Source organism: Sceloporus undulatus, chromosome 4, assembly GCF_019175285.1.
Source record: "Sceloporus undulatus isolate JIND9_A2432 ecotype Alabama chromosome 4, SceUnd_v1.1, whole genome shotgun sequence".
Taxonomy (NCBI): Eukaryota; Metazoa; Chordata; class Lepidosauria; order Squamata; family Phrynosomatidae; genus Sceloporus; species Sceloporus undulatus.
In genome coordinates this window covers 64,844,237-64,866,420 of record NC_056525.1, presented here as the reverse complement: position 1 = coordinate 64,866,420, position 22,184 = coordinate 64,844,237, and the positions used below count along the sequence as shown (strand labels likewise).

At 41.8% G+C, this 22,184-nt stretch overlaps 1 protein-coding gene across 2 annotated transcripts in view; it reads left to right on the top strand.

Annotated features, from left to right (window-relative positions):
- Nucleotides 1–22,184, top strand: part of PACSIN1 (protein kinase C and casein kinase substrate in neurons 1) — an 80,670-nt gene that overhangs the window by 51,790 nt on the left and 6,696 nt on the right. For both annotated transcript variants that reach the window (XM_042464332.1, XM_042464331.1), the window contains exons 2-9: nt 9,573–9,703; nt 11,272–11,428; nt 13,666–13,901; nt 14,643–14,798; nt 17,316–17,491; nt 20,692–20,812; nt 21,178–21,302; nt 21,487–21,680. In XM_042464332.1, coding sequence (XP_042320266.1) covers nt 9,641–9,703; nt 11,272–11,428; nt 13,666–13,901; nt 14,643–14,798; nt 17,316–17,491; nt 20,692–20,812; nt 21,178–21,302; nt 21,487–21,680 — 1,228 coding nt within the window. In that variant the 5' untranslated portion in view covers nt 9,573–9,640. The remainder of the gene's footprint in view (nt 1–9,572; nt 9,704–11,271; nt 11,429–13,665; nt 13,902–14,642; nt 14,799–17,315; nt 17,492–20,691; nt 20,813–21,177; nt 21,303–21,486; nt 21,681–22,184) is intronic.

Sequence of the window (22,184 nt, the reverse complement as noted above, 5' to 3'; positions counted from 1 at the left end):
TAAAATATTGAGTCACAATTTATGTACACATGCATTTATTTTGCACACGTTCTGAATCATAGAATCATAGAGTTGGAAGAGACCCAGGGCCCATCCAGTCCAACTCCCTGCCATGTAGGAAATCCAAATCAAAGCATCCCCGACAGATGGCCATCCAGCTTCTGCTTAAAGACTTCCAAAGAAGGAGACTCCACCACACTCCGAGGGAGTTTGTTCCACTGTCGAACAGCCCTTATTGTCAGGAAGTTCCTCCTAATGTTGAGGTGGAATCTCTTTTCCTGGAGTTTGCATCCATCGTGTATCCTGTTCTCTGGAGCAGCAGAAAACAAGCTTGCTCCCTCCTCAATATGACATCCCTTCAAATATTTAAACAGGGCTATCATATCACCTCTTAATCTTCCTTTCTCCAGGCTAAACATCCCCAGCTCTCTAAGTCATTCCTCATAGGGCATGGTTTCCAGACCCTTCACCATTTTAGTCACCCTCCTTTGGACACGCTCCAGTTTCTCAATGTTCTTTATGAATTGTGGTGCCCAGAACTGGACACAGTATACCAGGTGGGCCTGACCAAAGCAGAATACAGGGACGCTATTACTTCTCTTGAGCTAGACCATTGGTTCCCAACCTTCCTAATGCCGCTACTCTTTAATACAGTTCCTCATGTTGTGGTGACCCAAATCCATGAAATTATTTCCATTGCTACTTCATAACTGTAATTAAATAGGTGTTTTCCAATTATCTTAGGCGACCCCCATGAAAGGGTCATTCGACCCCCAAAGGTGTCCCAACCCACAGGTTGGGAACCACTGATCTAGACACTATACTTTTATGGATGCAGCCTAAAATTGCATTGGCCTTTTTAGCTGCCGCATCACACTGTTGACTCATGTTCAACTTGTGGTCTACTCGGACTACCGGATCCCTTTCACGTGTAGTCTCATTCAGCCAGGTGTCCCCCATCCTATATCTGTGCATTTTATTTTTCTGCCCTAAGTGCAGTACCTTACATTTCTCCATGTTGAATTTCATTTTGTTAGCTTTGGCCCTGCTTTCTAGCCTATTCAGGTCATTTTGAATTTTGATCCTGTCCTCTGGGGTATTAGCTGTTCCTCCTAATTTGGTGTGATTTGCAAATTTGATAAGTATGCCCCCAATTCTGTCATCCAGGTCATTGATAAAGATGTTGAATAACACTGGCCCCAGGACAGAGCCCTGTGGGACCCCACTGGTCACTTCTCTCCAGGATGAAAAGGAGCCATTGTTGAGCACCCTTTAGGTTGGGCCGGTCAACCAGTTACAAATCCATGTAACAGTTACCTTGTCTAGCCCACATTTTACAAGCTTGTTTGCAAGAATGTCATGGGAATAAAATCTGATTACCAGCTGAATGCTGAAACCCAGCAAGAGTGACAATGCTGTTTCTTCAGTTGCTGCTGCAAAAGGAGCAGAAGTTAGCCAAGAATCCATCTGTCTCATTCCAATACCATGTTAGATTTTAGCACTTCTTGGAAAAATATTTAAGGCCAACAACCTTCTAAATGATACAGTCCAGATTTTTTTTTAACAGGATAACATCACACTAATCTCAGATCTAATTTAACCCTAATCCAACTGCAAATCCTAATTCTAGTTTAATACTAGCCACAGTTTCAATGCAAGTACAACTTTAACCTTAGTTGCCATAACCCAGAATTAGTAGGGGCCATATTTTCAAACTACATAATGGCCAGCATGTTAAGTGATGTCTATCAACTTGCTTCCGCATGAACTGTGTGAAGGAAAAGACTCATTAGTCTCCACAAACACATATTAGCTGGTGGTTTCTGGAAGTTGTAGCATAAAAAGGCAACTTTTTTGAGATCTGACCAAGCCACAGTATAAGCACCAGCAAAGGCACTGACAAATGTCTTGTAGGGCAGAACACAGAAGACCCTTCACCACTTGAGACAACTCTGCTGTTTACCTCTGTGCAGATGCAAATGTGGCATAGAAATAGGATTTCTTTCCTGCCACCATCACCATGGAATAGGGCTTCTAATGGGCTCTTGCCCATGTTTGGGATGGTGGGGATCAGTATCTAGTTTTCTGCCATTTATGCTCTAGTCTCCATTCCACTCATTTCATTGTCAGTTCACTAGTAAACCAAGAAGCTTGCTTAGCTCCACTCAATGGGAGGGGATGTTCAGGAGCAATCATGTCCACCACCCTTGTCATTTGCCCATTCCAGAGAACTAGGGTTTGACAGGATCACCTGCCATGGTAACGGGACCCCCCCCCAAAAAAAACCTGTCAGGAATGCATCCAAAGACTCCCAGAGAAGACCATCTTAATTGTCCCCACCCCTTCAGAGGCGCTGAGTTCCAGAGAGTCTGCCTCACGAGGTAGTGATTGGTCCATGACAATGGAACTATAGAACACACCCAGAGCACCATCATCCCACCCGGCACAGAAAACCAAGTCCAGAGTGTGTCCTGCAACATGGCTAGCACCAGACTCTATTTGGGACAGAGCCATGATTGTCATGAAGGACATGAAGACCTGAGCTCCTCCTGTCAGATTGGTCTCAACATGGATATTGAAGTCTCAGCACAACAATCCAGGAGGACCTAGTACCTACCTGTACCACTGAAGAGACCAACTCTTAGATCAGGAAAGGAGACTGTTGAGCAATACACCAATAGAATCTCTATTCTGTCCCAGCCCTGTCTAGCGTGCAAAATGTTTTCCAAGCCAAATGAGAAACATGTTGGGGCAGATTGTAATCCTGGACTGCCAACTCTTTATCCCTCAGGATGAAGACCTTTGTATATTTCTAGTGATTCGGAATTCCTTGACTATGAGACAAGCAAGTAAAATTAAGCAAGTTTTCATTTAGGCAGCAGACTTTCTCACAGCATTTTAGAGGTAAATCAGAGGGGGGAAATATTTCTCAACAGAGAGCTATAAACTACTGTTATGTTTAATGCTACAGTCCCCATTTTGACAAGCTTATCTAGTTATTTCCTAGTCTGTTCTTTGGGCCAGTAGTGATATGCTTGCTGGGATGGACTGTGAGTCAGGTTCCGATCAAATGTCAAACCATGGTTTGATGCATCCCTCTCCTTTCCTTTCATTAATACACTCCGTTTACATTGTAACACTATATGTGTCAACCCAGAAGAGCTTCTGTGTTTAATGAGGAATGCTGTTGGTTAGTGTGTATAAGACTGCATCCTACATCAGTTATTTCATAGTTTACAGTAAATCATCATTTGTTATTACCTGTGAACCAAGAAACATAAATTGTTTTTACACCACTTTATATTCCAGGTTTGCTGGGCAAACATGAGCATCTCACCCTGCATCTCTCACCCTGTTATTACTTATGTGACTTATATAAATCCTAAAGTACCACATGTGTGTGGTTTGCATCAACAGCTACACCAGCAAAATATGAGTTACACATGAAAGAAACAAAACATACAATCTAAATGGATCATGTGATTTGTTTCTTACTTTGATTCTTAATGCCATATCTGCAGCCTCATATTTCCTGTGTCATGCATGCACTGCAGTATCAATGCCTATGTTTGTATGATAGTTCATTAGTGTCTCTCTGTGTGTATGAGTCCATGTTGCACATAGCTGTGTCTCTGTCTCAACATGAAGGGGACATGCAGTCAGACATTTATTTATAAGAGACACTTGGATTGGTAGATTTCTGAGTTATATCACTAAATCCCTTCAAGGCACTATTAGTTCCACTGCAGTGAGCGCTAGAAGTCAGCCTTTGCAACGAGCTCAGAATCTCCAGTAACCATTTCAGTGCAAAATCCAGAAGGCTGTAATCATGAATCATTCAGGTCTGGTGAGCAAATGGCTTCTTATTCTCCCCACCACCCCACAAAACAGACACATAAGGAAACACACAGCTTGAATAGCATGAACAGCAGAGATACTGCACCTTAATGGATGCTATTTCATGCAAATCAGACTAAGCCTATCATGACTTCTGCTTGGCTGAGAGGTGCTTTTGGCTCTTGAAGAATTATCTCATTAAGTGGACTGCTTGTCAGTTCTCAGCATGTTTCTTAGGACTGTTCCAAACTTACAGCCAGCAGACTGTACCACAGGCTAAGTGCCAGTGTTCTTCCAGAATCTGGATGGGCTCGTGTTTCCCTTCCAAGTGCTGTTTTTCTCCAGCACAGTCTTCTGTTGTTCACCTTGGAGGTTCTCTTCCAATACCACTTTGTCTTTCTAAGCAGGCTTATGGATGATTGATTTCTGGGTTGAGTACATTTTATAACAAGAATGCAAATGAATACAGAAGACTTTTAAATGAATGAGAGATGGTCCAGAAACATCAGGTGCTGTAGGCTATATTTCAGAGTAAGGAACTGGCAAAAACTGTGTATTCCTTGCCTTAAAAAGCCCTATGAAATTAATGGGGTCACCAAGGTTGCTAGGCAACTTGATGGCACATACACACCAGGGTGGGAAACAGTGTTGGACCCACATTTCTTACACTAGTTACATGAGCAAAATCCAACTGAGAATGCCTTTATCATTCCAGAAACGATTGTGCTTATCAGACCTGACCAGAACTTGAAGAAGTTACTTTTTTGAACTACGATTCCCAGCACTACAAAACCCAAAAACATTTTGATTCTATACTTCAATTAAATATTAACAAAATATAAACAGATTGACTAGACCCAGCAGAAGTTGAGGATTCTATGACTTTAATATTTGTGTAGAATTGGAGGCATTTTGGCCATCAGAGTTCATCCTGTCATAGTACTACAAGAGTCAGGAAAACTGAATCTGTCAAAATAATTTCGTCTGCCTGGCTATTAAAATGTCAAGGCTTTGCCCTTTGTTTGCACCTAGTTGTCCCACACAAACATGGGTTGGAGGCGCTAACTGTAAACCACTTCTCCCGCCCTAATCTTTGCCAAGTCTGCCTCTAGTTCCTTTTTCCTTTGGTTGATACTGAAGATATTGATACTGATGAGTTGATACTGAAGAGTTAACTAAGATCAGGGGTAGACAACCTGCAGCCCGCGGGCCGGATGCGGCCCGGCAAGGCCTTGAGACCGGCCCCCGCCCGGTCCTGCCGCCGATTGCCGCCAGGGCCTTTGGCCTCTTGCGTGAGGGTGTGGGACCTTTGGCCTATCAGGAGGAGGCGGGCAAGGGGGGGCAAGCGGCAGGCAAGGGGGGCAAGCAGCGGGCAAGGGGGGCAATTGTCTATAGAAGCCTCCGAAACATGCATTTATATTAACATTTTTTTAAAAATCAGCAAATTTTTTTGCATGTTCTCCATTTTTTTAAAAAAAGTGTCCTCCATTTGAAAATTTTGTCCTATAGTTGTCCCGGTTTATTTATTTATTTATTTATTTATTTATTTATTTAATTTTTGGCTTCAGCCCCCCAGTTGTCTGAGGGACAGCAACCCGGCCCCTGGCTCAAAAAGCTTGCCTACCCCTGACTAAGATGGTCTTTTTACATGATTCTAAGTCCATGGTCTACATGTGACTCTCACTGTTTTTGTAATCCCTGGAGTAGCCCCATGTCATCCTCCTCCCATGAAGAGAATTATATTCTAAAGGGTACAATTGTCCTATCAAACAAGGCATACAACTTATTTTAATTAAAATCCAGGTTATTTCAATCCAGAATTGAGTTCAGATTACTTTGACGCTTAATTTTTGGTGGGTTTTGGCATAATATTGTTCCTCGGTTATAACAAAGTTGCTTGCGCCTGCTCAATGGGATCCAGTTTCTTCTTAAGATTAGGTTAAATTGCCATCCCACAGCAGGAGACATTGTTATTTATGGATGATAAATGTGTGTATGGGCATGTACTGCAACATAAATAAATGTCAGTCATATTATGAGCCCATGTTAAGCATCATATCCCACTTTTACCTTTCAGTTTGGGCCAGTTGTGGTTTATTCCAAACTGACAGCAGGCACATCATTCCAGATGTTACATAATGAGCCCCTAGAACTGAGCAAGGCTTTTAAAGTCTGGTGGTTACAGATGACTCAGGAACAGATGCAACAATGTACAGAAATGTAAAGGAGGGGTGAATCTCTCTGAGCTGTGACGTGTATTATTTCTTCTTTTTCCTGAGGATCATAGAGGGCTCTTTCCAATTCCAAACACTTTCTTCTGCCAGAATTTAATTTGCCTCTGGATTTACTGCAGACTGGAGAAGGCAGTCTTGGACTGCAGAGAGAAAGGCAAACGTCTCGGGCACAGCAGAAAGGAAGTCCTGCTTTGCTTTTCTGGGGGAGTGTTGTTTACTCATATACCCAGACTTACTTTGTTCCCTTTCTTCCCCATTCATCCCCAAAGAGAGTCCTAGAATTGGCAGTTTGCCCTGCTTATTTTATCTGGTTTTGATGGTCAATTGCATATGCAAATTTCTTGTGTGTTGATATGGCAGCCTCCAGCAATATGTGAATCAGCTGATCTAGGTGTGAGTGTCTTGCATGACAGCCATCTCAAAATATGTATACAGAACTGGTGGCCTAGCCTAAGATGGCAGTGCTTTCCCATGTGTTTAAGGTTCAAAATAGAGGTGCTTGCATTAGCCAGGTGTTACACAAATGTAAGCTTTTTTAATGCTGTTTCATAAGGAAGTAATCAGTTCTTCATTGTTCAATAGTATCTTCCTGGCTGTGCAACTGAAGTCAGATGACTATCATGTACAGCTTTGCTCTCTTGGTCTAAACTGCCACAGATTGATTCCCAGAAATGCCAGGAAAACTCCCTCCGTTCTGTTGCCCTTCCAGTAGCCATTGCCCTCCCAGACCTCTGCCATCCTGGCCCAGCCTCCCATCTGAGTGTGCCTTATGCTCCACCAGTGTCAAGGTAAATCTCAGCTAAAGTGTCACAATACAATCAATGATTCATTCCTTTTCTTTCCTGAAAGGAGCCCTGGTGGTACAGCGGTTAAATGCTTGTACTGCAGCCATTCATAGCCACAAGGTTGTGAGTTAGATCCCAGGGTGCCAGGGTTGACTCAGCCTTTCTGTAGTCGCTAAAATGAGTACCCAGCTTGTTGGGGACAATTAGCTTACACATTGTAAACTGCTTGGGGAGTGCTTAAGTGGACTGATAAGTGGTATAGAAATGTACTTGCTATTGCTTGCTATTGCTATTGCTTGCATCATCTCAAGAGAACGTTGTGATTTGGATTATAGAAGGAAAGGAAAGCTTAGAAGTAATCATTACCTTGTGCAGGGGGCATGGAAGCCCATCTATCATACAGAATGAGCTAACCACCTCAGGCAGCAGATTTGGAGTGTCATAAAGAGACAGGAAATTGTCAGTTATTTTTAATTTTTAATTAATTTATTTTTTACTGTCAGGTGGGGTGGGGAGAGACTGTCTAGGGATTTTCTGCCTCGTGTACCAGAATAACTTGATTTTTACAACACACCTGGACTTTGGGGGGGTCAGACATATTTGCCATTTTCTGGTTCTCTTTTGGCAACAAATATTTGGGCCATTCCTACAGAGAATAAGTAAGTCTCACCTTTAACTATATCTGCCCATCCATATATATGTTGTGTGGTATAGAAACCCATTGGTTTGGCTAAGTAAGGCATATTCTGCAATATGTTTTCTTGTTTTCTACAGCTCTCAGTTCTACCTAGTGTAGGTAAACAGGTGGAATTCCCCTCAGGTAAAAATATGAGCTTTCCCTAACTGAATGATCTTCTAATATATTGGAGGACACTTCCCATCCTGTTGGTCTGATTTTCATACCTCCTGATCTGACTTGCTACCAAGCATTCAAGGCAATGTGTCTTGCATCTGTGTGGAGTAGACTGTAGGAAAACTAAAAAAAAAAAAAATTCTGATGAGGATCAGAGTTTGCCACAGAAAAACTCTGGTGTAGCTGTAATTTAAGGGCAAGGCCTAGATATTGGCCTCACCAGCTTTTCTCTAACACCTAGAACACAAGTGGGCAACATCTGAGCCACTAGGGTTGGCAGGTGTCCCTTGTTGGGGGTTGTCCTTTATTTGCGGACTTGCCAATTTGAGTGCAATTGTTTTTAGAGTTTTGGAATATTCCAAGATCAAATGGTTTTTGTAGAAAAGAGGTTTTTAATTCTATACTCCAAAAAGGGAGCGATGAAAATAAGAGATCTTTTGTAAATCTAACTGGATCTGGAAAGCAGGTTACTCTGAATTTCAGTTGTACTTGTCAAACATTTTGATATGATTAAAATGGATTCTGTTTTAATCTATATTAAAACTGGATTTCCAAAAACACAGAAATGTGTGCATTGTGTATTTTATGTTTATGAGAATATGTTAATTTTAGAGAGAAACGCATGGGTAAATTAACTTTTATTTGGTGTTTAGACAGGACACACCATATTAATAGCTACTTCCTGATTGTCAGCCCCATGAATAATGAATTTCAACTGTTCCTTATTGCTATTTTGAAAACCTGACAATCCTACAGACCACAGAATGTATGAAGGACTATATGAAGGTTACCTTTATGGGTTTCATTAGCCACATATTCTAACCAGGGCAGAACCACACCACCTAAGACAGACAATGGTACAGTACTCACAAAACCCATTGATCTTCTTGGCTCTTTCTAGAATGGTAAAAGATAGTCTGACATTCTCTTGAATTGTAGAAAGTCACCACAGTTGGTGGAAATGCACTACTGGAAGGGTCTATCTAGTACAACACCTCATTCCGACAAAGTTGTTCATGTCAGATCTGGAATATATTTTATGAAATACTATAAGTGCAGATATCAGACAAGACACATAAAGGTGTGTGAAATGTGCTGAAAGCCATCATCATCTTGCAGTAGAGAGGCTAGGGAGTGAATATGGTTTACTCTGTATATGCTTCAAGAAACTGAATATGGGCAAATGTGTGCCACATTTTCTGTGGGCATTATAGCTTTTCTGTATTCACTCAAAGGTTTTCCCTAAGGCTTCTTTATGTAACATCAGCAGAGAGCTGCAGAAAATCCAAATTAAAAAAATCAGCTTTCATTTTAAGATATCACTTGAAAATATGACACACTGGCATTTGTCTTCTCTTTTGTCTATAACTTGCTGATAAGAGGAAAGGCCTTCTACCCTTGAAATACCTGTTCCAGGAAGAGATAATACAAACTCATATGGCTGTCCTATTATGTTTTAATAGAAATGTCTCTAGAGAGAGAAAAGAAGGCAAAACTGGACAGCTGGCCACAGATTACCAATAAAACAAATATTTTAGTAAATGTGGGGACAGGAGCATCAAACATCTAAAAAATTAAGTCCAGAAATACATTTGAACATGATCATGGAGATGCTGATTGCCATGAGGGCTTCAGTGGTCCAAATTAGGACAAAAGAGCTGGAGAACTCTTGTCATTGTATTGCGAGTGGAAGAGCATGGCCTGAATATACAGTTTGGGATCTTCAGTTATGCAGAAGTAAGATGGCCAAGGATGAACTCTGGGGCTAGGGAGTCCTCTCCAATCCATCTAGTAGCTGAGTGACTTCTTTCTCTGTCTCTTTCTGTTTCTCTTTTATTTCTTCATCTCTCCCTCCCTTTGTAGTGCATGAGGTCTGGTGCTGCCTGCAGAGTGGCTGAACGTTTGGCAATAAACAGCAAGGGTCACAAACCATGTCAGGCTCCTATGATGAGTCTACGGCATCTGCTGAAGAAATAACTGACAGCTTCTGGGAGGTAAGGGTTCTATCTCTCTCCTCTGCACAGCATACTGCACGTGTACATCAGCTGAAGAGATGCTTGTTCAAGAGAGAGGCACCATCACACAATCCCTTGAAGATCCAGCCCAGCCTTTGCAGTTGACCACATGCAAGTGAGCCTCCTGATCAGTAGCTCTCATTGACCTAATGAAAAGTTTCTGTATTCTAATGAAGGGAAGCCACATGGTTCAAAAAGAAAGACTCTTCAGAGAATGCCACGGATTTTGAATAGAGATAAGGAGGCAAGAAAGCAAGAAAAGCCTGCTAGAAACAGCAAATCATCTCATGTTTGCTTTTCTATGCAGCGTTAGGGAAAGTTACTTTGTGGTTTAGATCCCAAAAATCCTAGCCAACTAGAAGATTCTCAGAGCTGAAGTCCAAAAAAGTAACTTTTCAGAGCTTCTAAAGCTTCCCCTTTTAATGTGCTAGGTTCTCATGCTGTGGTCTTTTCTGGTCTTCAAAAATACACAGAAGAAGGATGAATACTAAACCAGATCTAAAGCTAAAATTCACAAATATCACAAATGCTTGATGTTACAGAAGTTTACTCACACAGACACAACAGGTTAGAACTGAGAAGATTACTACCATTAATATATATGATTTATACATTCACTCTGAAATTCAGAACAAATAAAAGTTTAAGTGGTTTGTCAAGTCCCGAGCCCCTGGTCTTTTCAAGTTACTGGTTTTAGAAGGAACTTTGAGAACTGCTACTCTACAAGGGATGAGTCAGATTTCTTTCAGTGTTAATTTCTGAAACGAGATTCCAGAGTGTTTCTAGAAATCTTCAGTCTTGTAGTTCCAACTGCTGGTTACTTACTGAGAAAAACAAACAAAGATGAATCAAAAGGGGTAGGGTGGGTATACTTGACATGCATGTTTGAAGCCTGAAAAAAGATCCCTTTTCCAAGGAAAGAAAAATTATGTTGCAGCAATTTAAAAATGAGGACAATAGGTGATCATGCATCTGACCAGTTCAGCAGTCTTTCCCCCTCACTCACAATTGGCTTCATATGTCTGACTGGCTAGCTAGTCCTATGACACCCTTTCATTAGGACCTGATCCCTGATTGCCTAGGCTCATTGTAATGAATAAGAAATTAAGTTCTAGGCAAGGGATGGCAACTGAAATGGCCTTTGGGACGCAAAAATGCCCAAGGGGCATTTGGAGGCAAATTAAACATTCTCATTTTTAAAAAAATAACAATTCTTGGGGGTGGGGTTAGAGGAACCTTGACACCACATGCAGCATTGACAGTTTCCCCACCCTTTTCTTACCGTTGGCCATGCTGGCTCAAAGATTCTGAGAACTGTATCCAGACAATTTGTTTCCAAACTCCACTAATTTCTCACTGTCTGAATATCAGGGCAAGGTCTAATATGCCTGCAAAGTTTCAGGGCAAGGCTCAGACCTATTGGTAAGAAGTGACCAAAATGGCCACAGAAACTCAATCTGACCTGGCCTCCAAGAATGTTCTTGGAACTACAGCTAGTCCCTGTCTCAAGGTTTGTGTATCTGACAGGTAGTTTGTGTATCTGACAGGTAGGAAACTACAAACGGACAGTGAAGCGGATTGATGATGGATATCGTCTGTGCAATGACCTGATGAACTGCGTCCATGAGCGGGCCAAGATTGAGAAAGCATATGCCCAGCAGCTGGTAGACTGGTCTAAGAGGTGGCGACAACTAATAGAGAAAGGTATTTTACCATGCTTCCTAAACCTGGGATGGGAGAGAGGCATGTTAGGAGGTAGAAAATAAGGGAACTGCAACTTGCAAGATAACAGTAGATGTTTACCCTTGAGGAGGAATGCCTGACCAGGAATTTTGTCAGGTTAATTATTTTCATTTCTATTTTTTTTAAAAAATAAAAACTTTATTAATATGCTGCTATTGCTCCACATCAGAAGTTTCAAAGCCACCTACAGAGACTTTACTCTGGCCTGTTATTTTTATTATTTTCAGAAAAAACATTGTCTCAAGAAATTTACAATAAACAATATCATTTGGAAGAATAACACACAATAAAATACAACACATTAAACTGTTCATGAAAATGAGAGGGAGCAATAATGAAAGCCAATAGGTTTCATAAATATGAGTTTTAAATGATCATTCCTTGCTTCAATTAAATGTATGTTTAGAAAGAAAGAAAATCCACTGGATTCAATGAGCATGCATTTAATCACAAGCTTTGTTGTATGGTATTCCCAGTACACATCCATTACCAGCAACCTTCCCCAGCCTGGTGTCTTCCAGATGGGTTGGACTACAACTCTTCTAATGCATGGAAGAAGGCTGCTTATAATAGAAGGGAGGGAGTGGGTTAACTTTGTTGGGTTGGTATACATTGAGTAAAACAAGGTGTGGCAAAGAGATTCTGTGATTACGATCTCTCATGGCTGGTGGTTTGTTTGTTTGTTTTATTAAATGGAGTCCTTCTCTGTTGTTACAAGTCTTGAATAGTGCAGGGCAGGATTGTTTAGCCCTTTCTCAGTGACACTTCCCCAGATTCCAATTCATCTACATGGGGATGATGATTAAAAACCCAACCCCAAACTTACTGGAGATTTTGATCTTCTAGTTTTGCTCTTACACTCTTTTTTATTCATTTATAATACAGTTAAGGGGAGAGTTGCATTCCAGAGTTAAACATGTGGGTGTTCAGCTGCAAAGCTTGCACAGATTTATTTATTTTTAAAGGGAGAATGGCAACAAAAGGGTGGGAGCATGTTTGGGCGAGGGGTTGTCTTGCCATTAACATGGGGCTGGTCTACAATAGCTCAGTACTCCAAATTTTCCCTAGGATATTTTTTTATACCATGCAGTTTCAAAACCCCAAATCAAGTCTGGCTGTTACACAGTGAGTGAATTTGATTCAGGGATTTCACCCCTTGTCCTGTATTAAAAAGATTTACTATATATACTCACTTATAAGTCAACTTCATATATAAGTTGGGGGCAGATTTTGGGGACAAAATTATGGATTTTTATATGACCCATGGATAAGTTGAGAATAAAATTAAGGAGAATATAACAGAGGATGTGAAGGATGACACAAAGGATACCAAAGAACTTGCAAAATTCTAGCAGGCATAAACTGTTTGTGTTCACCCTAAAGACTAATGTTCGTTTTAGGTGCTCCCAGGACAGACTAAGCTCTTGCCTTTTGCCACTCTACTCCAAGAAGGGGATGGATCCTTTGCATATATATATATATTTGGGGTCAATTTTTTACTAAAATTTCTAGACTTATACATGAGTATATATAGTACCTTTTGCTCCTGGTTTTCTAAATATGGAGATGATGAGCAGTGACAGGGGTCCCTCAACATTCCTTCTGAGTTTCTCTGTTGACATGCATCACTCTGAGAACAGAAGGAGGCTAGACACCTCATTCTAACCTCAGAGCAACTTGCACCTACAGTGGCTGCACTGGCTGGCTCATGGGTACACCCACCCATCATCATCTTCAGCAGGGGAGAATTCAGGGGGAATGCGGAGACCAGAATACTCTGGGGGCATCCTGGAGTATTCTGGCAAGTGTAGACAAGCTCGTAGGTGAATCCCTGGCATAGCAACTAAAAACCTGCAAGGTCCAGAATTAAAGCAGTGCTTGTAAAATATACTCTTTTGAACTACTACTCTCAGAACCCTTTAGCTTGCATGGCTCCAGGAGCAATGCTGGTTGGGGGATTCTGCATGCGATAGTCCAAAATAAGAAGCATTTCCAAACTCTGAACTCTTGAGTGCCTAGATACCTCCCTTTGCCACTTCATGTTTCCCAGCTCTCTACCATAGTACCAAAAAATGGGAAATTCCATGTCTTCTCTTGTGATTACATTATGAGAGTGTATAGTCTGTGAGGGAAGAACAGGCTGTGATTTCAGGATGTTCAGTGGTCACCCTGGATTTGCTGGTGCTCTTGGTGCATAGGCCCACAGTATGGCAGTTTGGAGAAAGCATGGATGGCCATAATGACAGAGGCAGACAAGGTGAGCGAACTGCATCAGGAAGTGAAGAACAGCTTGCTGAATGATGACTTCGAGAAGGTGAAGAACTGGCAGAAGGATGCCTTCCACAAACAGATCATGGGAGGCTTCAAGGAAGCCAAGGAAGCAGAGGATGGCTTTCGGAAAGCACAGAAACCTTGGGCCAAGAAGATGAAGGAGGTAGGAAGGGCTGGAGGAGGAAAGGAGATGGGCAGAAAACTTGTGACTTCAATAGGGAGGAAAGAAGCCCACTAACTTTTTTCAGAGTGGTTGAGATAACATTCCCATGATCTTAAGAATCAGAGCATGATGGGGACATAAGATAGGACTGTGTTTTTTTCCCCCTTGGAATAACCAAGTAATATTTGCAGGATGAAATGATTCTTTCTTCCTGGTTTCAGTTATATCTTCACAGACCTAGTTGGATATCAGTGTCTGTAAGGGACACTTCTATTCACACAAAAGATCCCTGGGAAGTAGTAGTTATCTCTAGTTTTCCATAAATGCATGTAGTTGCGCTCATGGCCCTGGACCATGTATTTTGCTTTTATGGTATCTAATGACCTTCTCCGAATCCTGAAATACAAATCTTTAATGATTAAAAAAAAACCAAATTTATTTATTTGTTTATATCCCCTCTTGCTCCAAACATAGGGCCCAAGGTGCCTTACAACAAGATAGAGATACAAACCCTAATTGTTGCAGAGGAAACTAGAAATACAAACTATCAGAGCATCAAAATTAATTTTTTTCCAGTTTACTAGAATAGTCAAATTGGGATTGGATAATTAGCCTTAGTAAGGGAGTAGAGAGTGTGTAATGGGATGGGATTCTTTGCTGAAGCACTTGTAGCACACAAGTTTCATAAATGTCGGTAGTTATCTGCTTGGGTTCCTTTCCTTCTATTTCAACTCATATCAGCTGGAAGCAGCCAAGAAAGCATATCACTTGGCATGCAAAGAAGAGAAGCTCGCTATGACTCGCGAAGCCAACAGCAAAGCTGAGCAGTCCATCACCCCAGACCAGCAGAAGAAGCTGCAAGACAAGGTGGAAAAGTGCAAGCAGGATGTGCAAAAGGTAAGAATGAACGGATGAATTTCAGTAGGTAAATACCCACTCATGTGCAACACTGTATCATTTCATCTCAGTTAGAAACAATCCAGTCTTCCACAAGTCATCACATGGAGAAACGTATGAATAGATGGAAAGTACACCAACAAATACAGATGCAAATATAAATACAAAGTGCAATATGTTTGTGCACACTCTTATCCAAACTCTGTCTTTACTCATGCATGTAGCCATTGTTACACAAAAGCACTTTATCACACATATGTATATGCACAGAGGCCTTCCTTTTCTGCGCTAATGCATCCATCTTCTCCTATACTTTATGCTCTCTCATGCTGAGTGTGCCATTTTCACATCCATATTCATACTCATTCCTATGTATCAAGTCATATATATTATTCTTATCTTTGCACATGTATTATGGTGCCCTCAAATGTGTACATCAATATAGGTGCATTCTTCTTGTAAGTCACAAGGTCTGGATGTAACTGGCAAGACAGTCAGTATGTATTGTTGCTGTTTCCCCATTCCCAAGATAAGCATCATATCAAAAAAAAAAAAAAATGGTGACATGGGGTTGAGGAGAAATCCCGACTCTCTCTTCCTGACTGTGGGTCTGCTTGACTTTCAAGAAAGATTTCCATGGCTTATCCTCCCCCTCCAACACTTTTATTTTTCCATCATTACACAACTGTGTTTGGCTTAAAGTAGTAGAAACAGAACAAAGAATAGCAGTGGCTAGAATCTTAGGGTTATCACAATTGAAAATGCAGTTGCTACTTATATTCCAGGGACAGTGCTTTCCTCTTGCTGGTATGGGCAAACCATGTATGGCTAATAACCCCTTTCTCTCTTCAGCCTGTACATCTTGCTGTAGGACCTAAAGTCCAGGTTGAAACTGATACTTCTTTGCTAAAGGCAGGAAAAGAATAATGCACATAAACAGCTGCAAGAAAGGAGCTGAGGGGGGGGGGGAGTTCTTTTGTAAATGCTTAGTGACTATGGACTTTATCACATGGGAGGCAAAGCTCCTGCATCACGTGAATAAATGGTGATTTAGAGCCTGAACAGACAGGCCAAAATAAAGCTGCTTCTTGTCACTTTGGAGGTATGCTGTTTAAATGACACACGCATCTTAAGAGGCCAGAAGCTGCGCCAAAGCTGTGCTCCAGTCCTTAGGACTGGAGCGTGGCTTTGGCATGGCCTCCAACCTCTTAAGATGTGTGTGTGTCATTTAAACAGCATACCTCCAAAGTGACCCGAAACAGCTTTATTTTGGCCTGTCTGTTCGGGCCCTAAATCCATAAATATCCTGCAAAAACAGGATTGTTTTCAGACAACATCATGTGATATTGCAATTATCCCAGCATTGTCTCATGAATAAAGTGGCAAGTATGCACAACTTTTCATTCATGGGAAAATCCTGTGAATAAAAAGTGGTGTGATGTTGCCATTTTATTCACAGGATAATGCTGGAATAATGGCAATATTGTCTGAAAACAATCCCATTGTTGCGGGATATTTGCAGATTTAATTGCCATTTATTCATGGGATGTGGGTGCTTGCCTCCCATGTGATGAAGTCCTATGAACTGATAAAGCAGCTCTGGACATTGTCTCCAGGTCAAGTGCTAACGCCATAAATTGCAAACGTACATTATTTGTATGTTGTAGACTGCATTGCATCTCTGCAGGCATGCCATCTACTGCTTTTGCCTTTTAATTCCTGCTGCACAGCAGTGGACCATTCCAAGTCTTTTTGAGTGTAGGAACCTCTGCAGAGTAAAAGGAAAGGCCAATGTGATATCCTTGTGTGCTGTTATTTGGTGAACAAGAACATTCTGAGCCATTCAAGTCTGTTAGAAAACAGGTGTTAACAAGCAGAAGTTGAGAGAAAAGGGGAGGACAGAAATAGTCTCAGGGTTCATTTTTATTATTAGACAGTTACTGGGGTTTATTAGTTAGTGAGATTTGTTGTTTAATTTTTCATTGTCTTTAATTGTTCTTCCATCAATAATGGGCAATAGCAAGTAGCTGTACAGGCTAGAAGATTTTGGGAATTGTACTCCGGAAAAGTAAGACGATGCTTTGATCAAGAGCCAACCTCAGGATCTGTCCATATATAGTTCTATAATGATTTTAATCAACATCCTTCACTTTTCAGAGCAGGGCCCATGAAGACTTCTAGATGTTTGCAGGATAGATGGTTACTATTCAAAATAAACTAATTTTAACAAGTTTTAGTTTAGTACAGTGTTGAAATAAGCACATAAGGCAGACAATTAATTAAGGCAGCAGTCCTGTGCACACTTATTGGGTGTAAGCTCCCTTTAATTCAGTGGAACTTACTCTGGAAATAATGCAGATCAATTTTTACAGTACCAAAAACATTGGAACTAGACTGTGGGACTAGCCCACAGAATACCTGGTCTATAAAGATGTCTGGAAGAGTTTTTGCTGTGTGGGATAGGGATATGGTCTCACTAAAGGAATCTTAATGGTAGCACTTTTGTTACATCTACAGACCCAGGAGAAATATGAGAAGGTGGTGGAAGAGCTGAGTAAGTGCACTCCACAGTACATGGAGGGCATGGAGCAGGTCTTTGAGCAGTGCCAGCAATTTGAAGAGAAAAGACTCAACTTCCTGAAGGAGGTGCTTTTAGATATCAAGCGACATTTGAACCTGGCAGAGAACAGCAGGTATATTTCCACCTTCCACTGAAAATCTGCAGAAAAGAGTAGAAACCTCTCCAGTGATTTGTTTGATAGTGTTGCTCAGGGATTGTCTACACTGGCCAAAATATTCCATGCTGGTCCCAGAGTATTCTGGCCCTGGAGCTGCCCAAGATTCCCCACATTACCTTCGCACTCCAGAGCAACTCTGTCTACACATGCATCCCACTGTGCTGCCCAACATCACCACCACTGGTGTGAGTTCCTCCTTCTGAGGTCAGAAAGAAGGCAACAAGGATCAGATATATGGCTGAGTGTCTCCTTGTAACCTCAGAGGGAGCAACTTGCCCCAGTGGCAGTGAAACCAGACAGCATAGTGGAACGCTTGTGTGGACAGCTGCATGGCATCTCTCTGGAGGTAAGGTTTTAAAATCTGATTTAGACAGGGATAGGGTGGATTTGTTGTGAAACTTGCCTTCTCTTGTGAAGACAGGGTGCACTCAAATTGAGAATTTAGCCTTATTTTGTGTAGACAGGTCGCATGAGGGCAGAAGGAAGCTGGTGTAATTAGACCATGTAGACATGCCCTCAGTTATCTGTCTTCTCTTATTGCCCCTGGACATGTATCGGTGGGAACCTCTCTTGCACCTAGCATAGAATCATAGGGGGAAAATGCCAAAATAGAGTGTAATGTAATGAAGGAGAACCTCATGCTAATATTGGTACATGCATCTGCTTTCACCTCTGACTACCTTGTAGTTCAGCAGTAGAACCCTTTTTCTGGGGAGAGTGCCTTCCCTCAAGCTGTTTAAGATGAGGCTGGACAGCCACTCTGTCTAGATTTCCTGCACTAATTAATAATAATAATAAATAATAATAAAATCTTTATTTGTATCCCGCCCTTCCAAACGATCAGGGCGGCTTACAATGATGCAGCAAGTGCAAGCAGAATACAAAGGTTAAAAACATATACACAACAACAACAATAATCTAAAAAACAACAATAAAAGCCCCTTAGCCCAACCTCATGGCCACGGAAGAGGAGGGAGGCCCACAGGATATTTAATCGGGGAATGCCTGCTTGAATAGGAAGGTTTTGAGGTCCTTCCTAAATTGGGCCAGGGTGGTAGATGAGCGGAGCTCCGTGGGCAGCGTGTTCCAAAGGGCTGGGGCAGCTGTGGAAAAGGCCCTTCTCGAAGTGGAAGCTAACCTGGCCCCAGGCACCTTCAGTAATTGCTGCCCAGATGTTCTGAGGGTGCGAGGCGGAATGTATGGGGAGAGGCGGTCCTTTAGGTATCCTGGGCCCAAGCCATTTAGGGCTTTATAGGTAATAACCAACGCCTTATATTGAGCTCGGAAGCGGATGGGCAGCCAATGAAGATCTTTTAGCACAGGTGTTATGTGGCTGGTCCTGGATACGCCAGTGACCAGCCGGGCTGCCATATTCTGTACCATTTGCAGCTTCCGAGTTTGGTATAAGGGTTGCCCCATGTAGAGTACGTTGCAGAAATCCAGTCTCGAAGTTACCAGAGCATGTACAACAGTTTCTAGGTCCCTCTGGGCCAGGTATGGGCGCAGCTGGCGAATCAGCCGAAGCTGATAACAGGTGCTCTTGACCGTCGCATTCACCTGAGCAGTCAGGTGAAGCGACGAGTCAAGAAGCACCCCCAGACTGCGCACGGAGTCCTTCACAGGGAGCGTGACCCCGTTCAGGACAGGTGGAACCACCGCCATTCCTGGACCAGGGGAACCTATCACTAGTACCTCCGTTTTCTCTGGATTCAATTTGAGTCGGTTTTCCCTCATCCAGCCCATTACTGACTCCAGACAGGCCACGAGAGGAGAGACGCCATCCCCAGTCACTGCATCAGTCGGAGACATAGAGAAAATGATTAAGGAGTTGAATGAAGGCAGACTTTTAAAATCCCTGCTGAATTCCATGATTCTATGATGTGTCTGGAAAGATGAATTAGAAAGGATTGTTTAGGCTGAGCCTCAGTATATATTGGGCTTGCAGTGACTGGGTGTCTTTATATAGCACCTTTCAACTAAAAGAAATAAAAATGGTCTAAAAAGATGTCTTCCAAATCTGTAACTGACCATAAGTTTTAAACTGCCTGTGTCCCATTTGTTCAGACCTGGATAATTCCTTTGACAATAAATCATATTAATAGATGCCACAGGAGGAATGTGTAAGATCCTTAGCCTGAAGTGAGGAATATGTGACCCTCTGATATTGTCAATCTGCAATTCTCATCAGACCTAACCAGCATAGCCAATGGTAAAAGCTAATGGGATCTCCAGAGGGATACATGTCTCCCCACCTCTCCCTTAGGTGACCGGTGGGTTGTCCTACTTCAGGGGAAATAAAATTTTGTAATGTACCCTATGAGATTAGGGTAAGGAGAAAACTGTCCCTGAAAGTTGCAAATTAGTGAATCTGAAAGAAACATTCTAGTCCAGTAATCTCTGGACTAATTTTCTGCTTGCAGATAGTGGTGGCAATTTACTTTTAGTATGAATATTTATAGTCTCTTTTACCATTTGGATTCTCCATCTCATCCTATTGCATATGAAGATGCAGCCATAAAGGACTGGAGTGAAGGAGAGAGTATATTCGCACAGTCAAGTAACAACTCCCAGTGTATTTTTCAATGCTGCCAGCAGGGTGCATCATTCTCATTCGTGTATAAAAGAAAATTCACTCTCAGTTACAGAACAATTACAGAACTACAACATCTAAACATATAATCATGAATCTTATTGATAGATCAAAGTAGATGAGAGTCATCAATACAGTGATACTTAAGTATTTACATAAGTATTGGCTCAGCTGATTGAAGGGCTCTAGTCGAGGCTATCAGTAGATTCAGGCCATAACATAATTGCAGGTTTTAGGGATATTGTTTTTGGGATTACAGCACCCTCAATTGATGCTGACTAGGGGACTGCAGGAGTTCTAGGCCATCTCTGGATCAGGAACATAGGAAGTAACCTTATATCAAGTCGAACAAATGGCCATTTAGCTCTGTTGTTATCTGTATCAATTGGCAGCAGCTCTCCATGGTTTCTCACAGGTGTCTTTCGTAGTCATAATGGGGAGATGCCAGGTACTGGCTGTGTCACCTGTTGTTTGCAAAGCATGTCTTCTACTACTCAGTTCTACCTTAGTGATGACTTGATATGAGAGAGATATGCTTGTTTGTATATCTATTTGTAACATGCAGCTATTCTAAAGTCTACCGAGAGCTGGAGCAGACCATCCGCATAGCTGATGCGCAGGAGGACCTTCGGTGGTTCCGCAATACTAGTGGCCCAGGAATGCCAATGAACTGGCCTCAGGTAGAGGTAAGAAGCTGTCCCCATAAGCTGTCCCATAGAGGGACAGCTGCACAGACAGGCTGTAGTTGGTTGATTCAATGGCTACTACTCACGGCCAGCTATCAGTGATAATGATGGTGTACAGAAAGACAGCAAGTCTGTAATAAATGGCTGGTGCTATGGAACAACAACAGGAAACAGTGACTGGCTTCATCCCCTGCTTGTGCTTTTTCTAGAACCACCTGATGGGCCCTGGAAATAAGATCTTGGACTAAATGAACTCTTAGCCTCACATGGCAGTGCCTGTTTTATGTTTGGCACTTGGGTGTAGTACAGTTGGAGATTTGGAGAATCACTATAGAGCTACAAGTATGACATTCCTTTGTCTGCAGGAGTGGAATCCTGATGCAGCGCAAGCAGTAGCAAAGAAAGAGAAACCTAAAAAGAATGAAGGAGGCAACACATCCAGTGTTAGTTCAGGTGGGGAGGCAGCAGCCCAGTCTGGGGACCGTGGCAGGTGAGTATGCCAAGCCTCCTTCAGTTTGAGCTCTATAAGATGTGTCCGGAAGGAATAAGTGTTCTTGGGCATATGGTTTAATTTGAACAAAGTACCATTAAGATAATCCATCTCACATTGTTGGATGTATCTAAGGACTTTACATTGTAGTATCAGTTCTCCTGACACCATGTTGCATTATTAGTGTGAGCAGCTATGACCGTAACCAAGCCTACGCTGCAGAGTGGTCAGATGATGAGGGTGGCAACACCTACAACTCAAGTGAAGCCAATGGCGGTGCCAACTCCTTTGAGGAAGAGCCAGCTGCAAAAGGTGTGCGTGTACGAGCTCTGTATGATTATGACGGGCAGGAACAGGATGAACTGAGTTTCAAAGCAGGTATGGCAAATTATGGTAAGCTGGGGTTACCAAGGTCAAACTAGACATTAAAAATAATGCATATTTCCTGTGATTAACCCATTTTCCTTGGTACAAACTTTAGTTAACCCTGTTTTCTTCCAATAATGGGATTTCTTCAGAGATACATGCCTCAGCAATCAGATTTGCAAATCAAGCCTGCTTTTACTCCCTAATAGCCTAACACAAAACAGGACACATTCAATGCAAGACACATAGATGAAGAAAATCATGTGATATGACAAGCAGGTGTCTTTCATCACTTGAGGAAGAACTTTCATCGAATCAAAGATACTAAAATCTAGTATCTGGTATGACCTCAACATAATAAACCATTAGTCCTTGTCCAGAACAAAGATCAGGAATATTCCACCAAAGTGCCTGGTTTTTAAAGAGATTTCTTCCTAAACCTGATGTATTGTTATCTATGACTTTTAGCTTATATATTTCCTAGCAACTACTGGTTCTAAAAAATATAGTAGAATT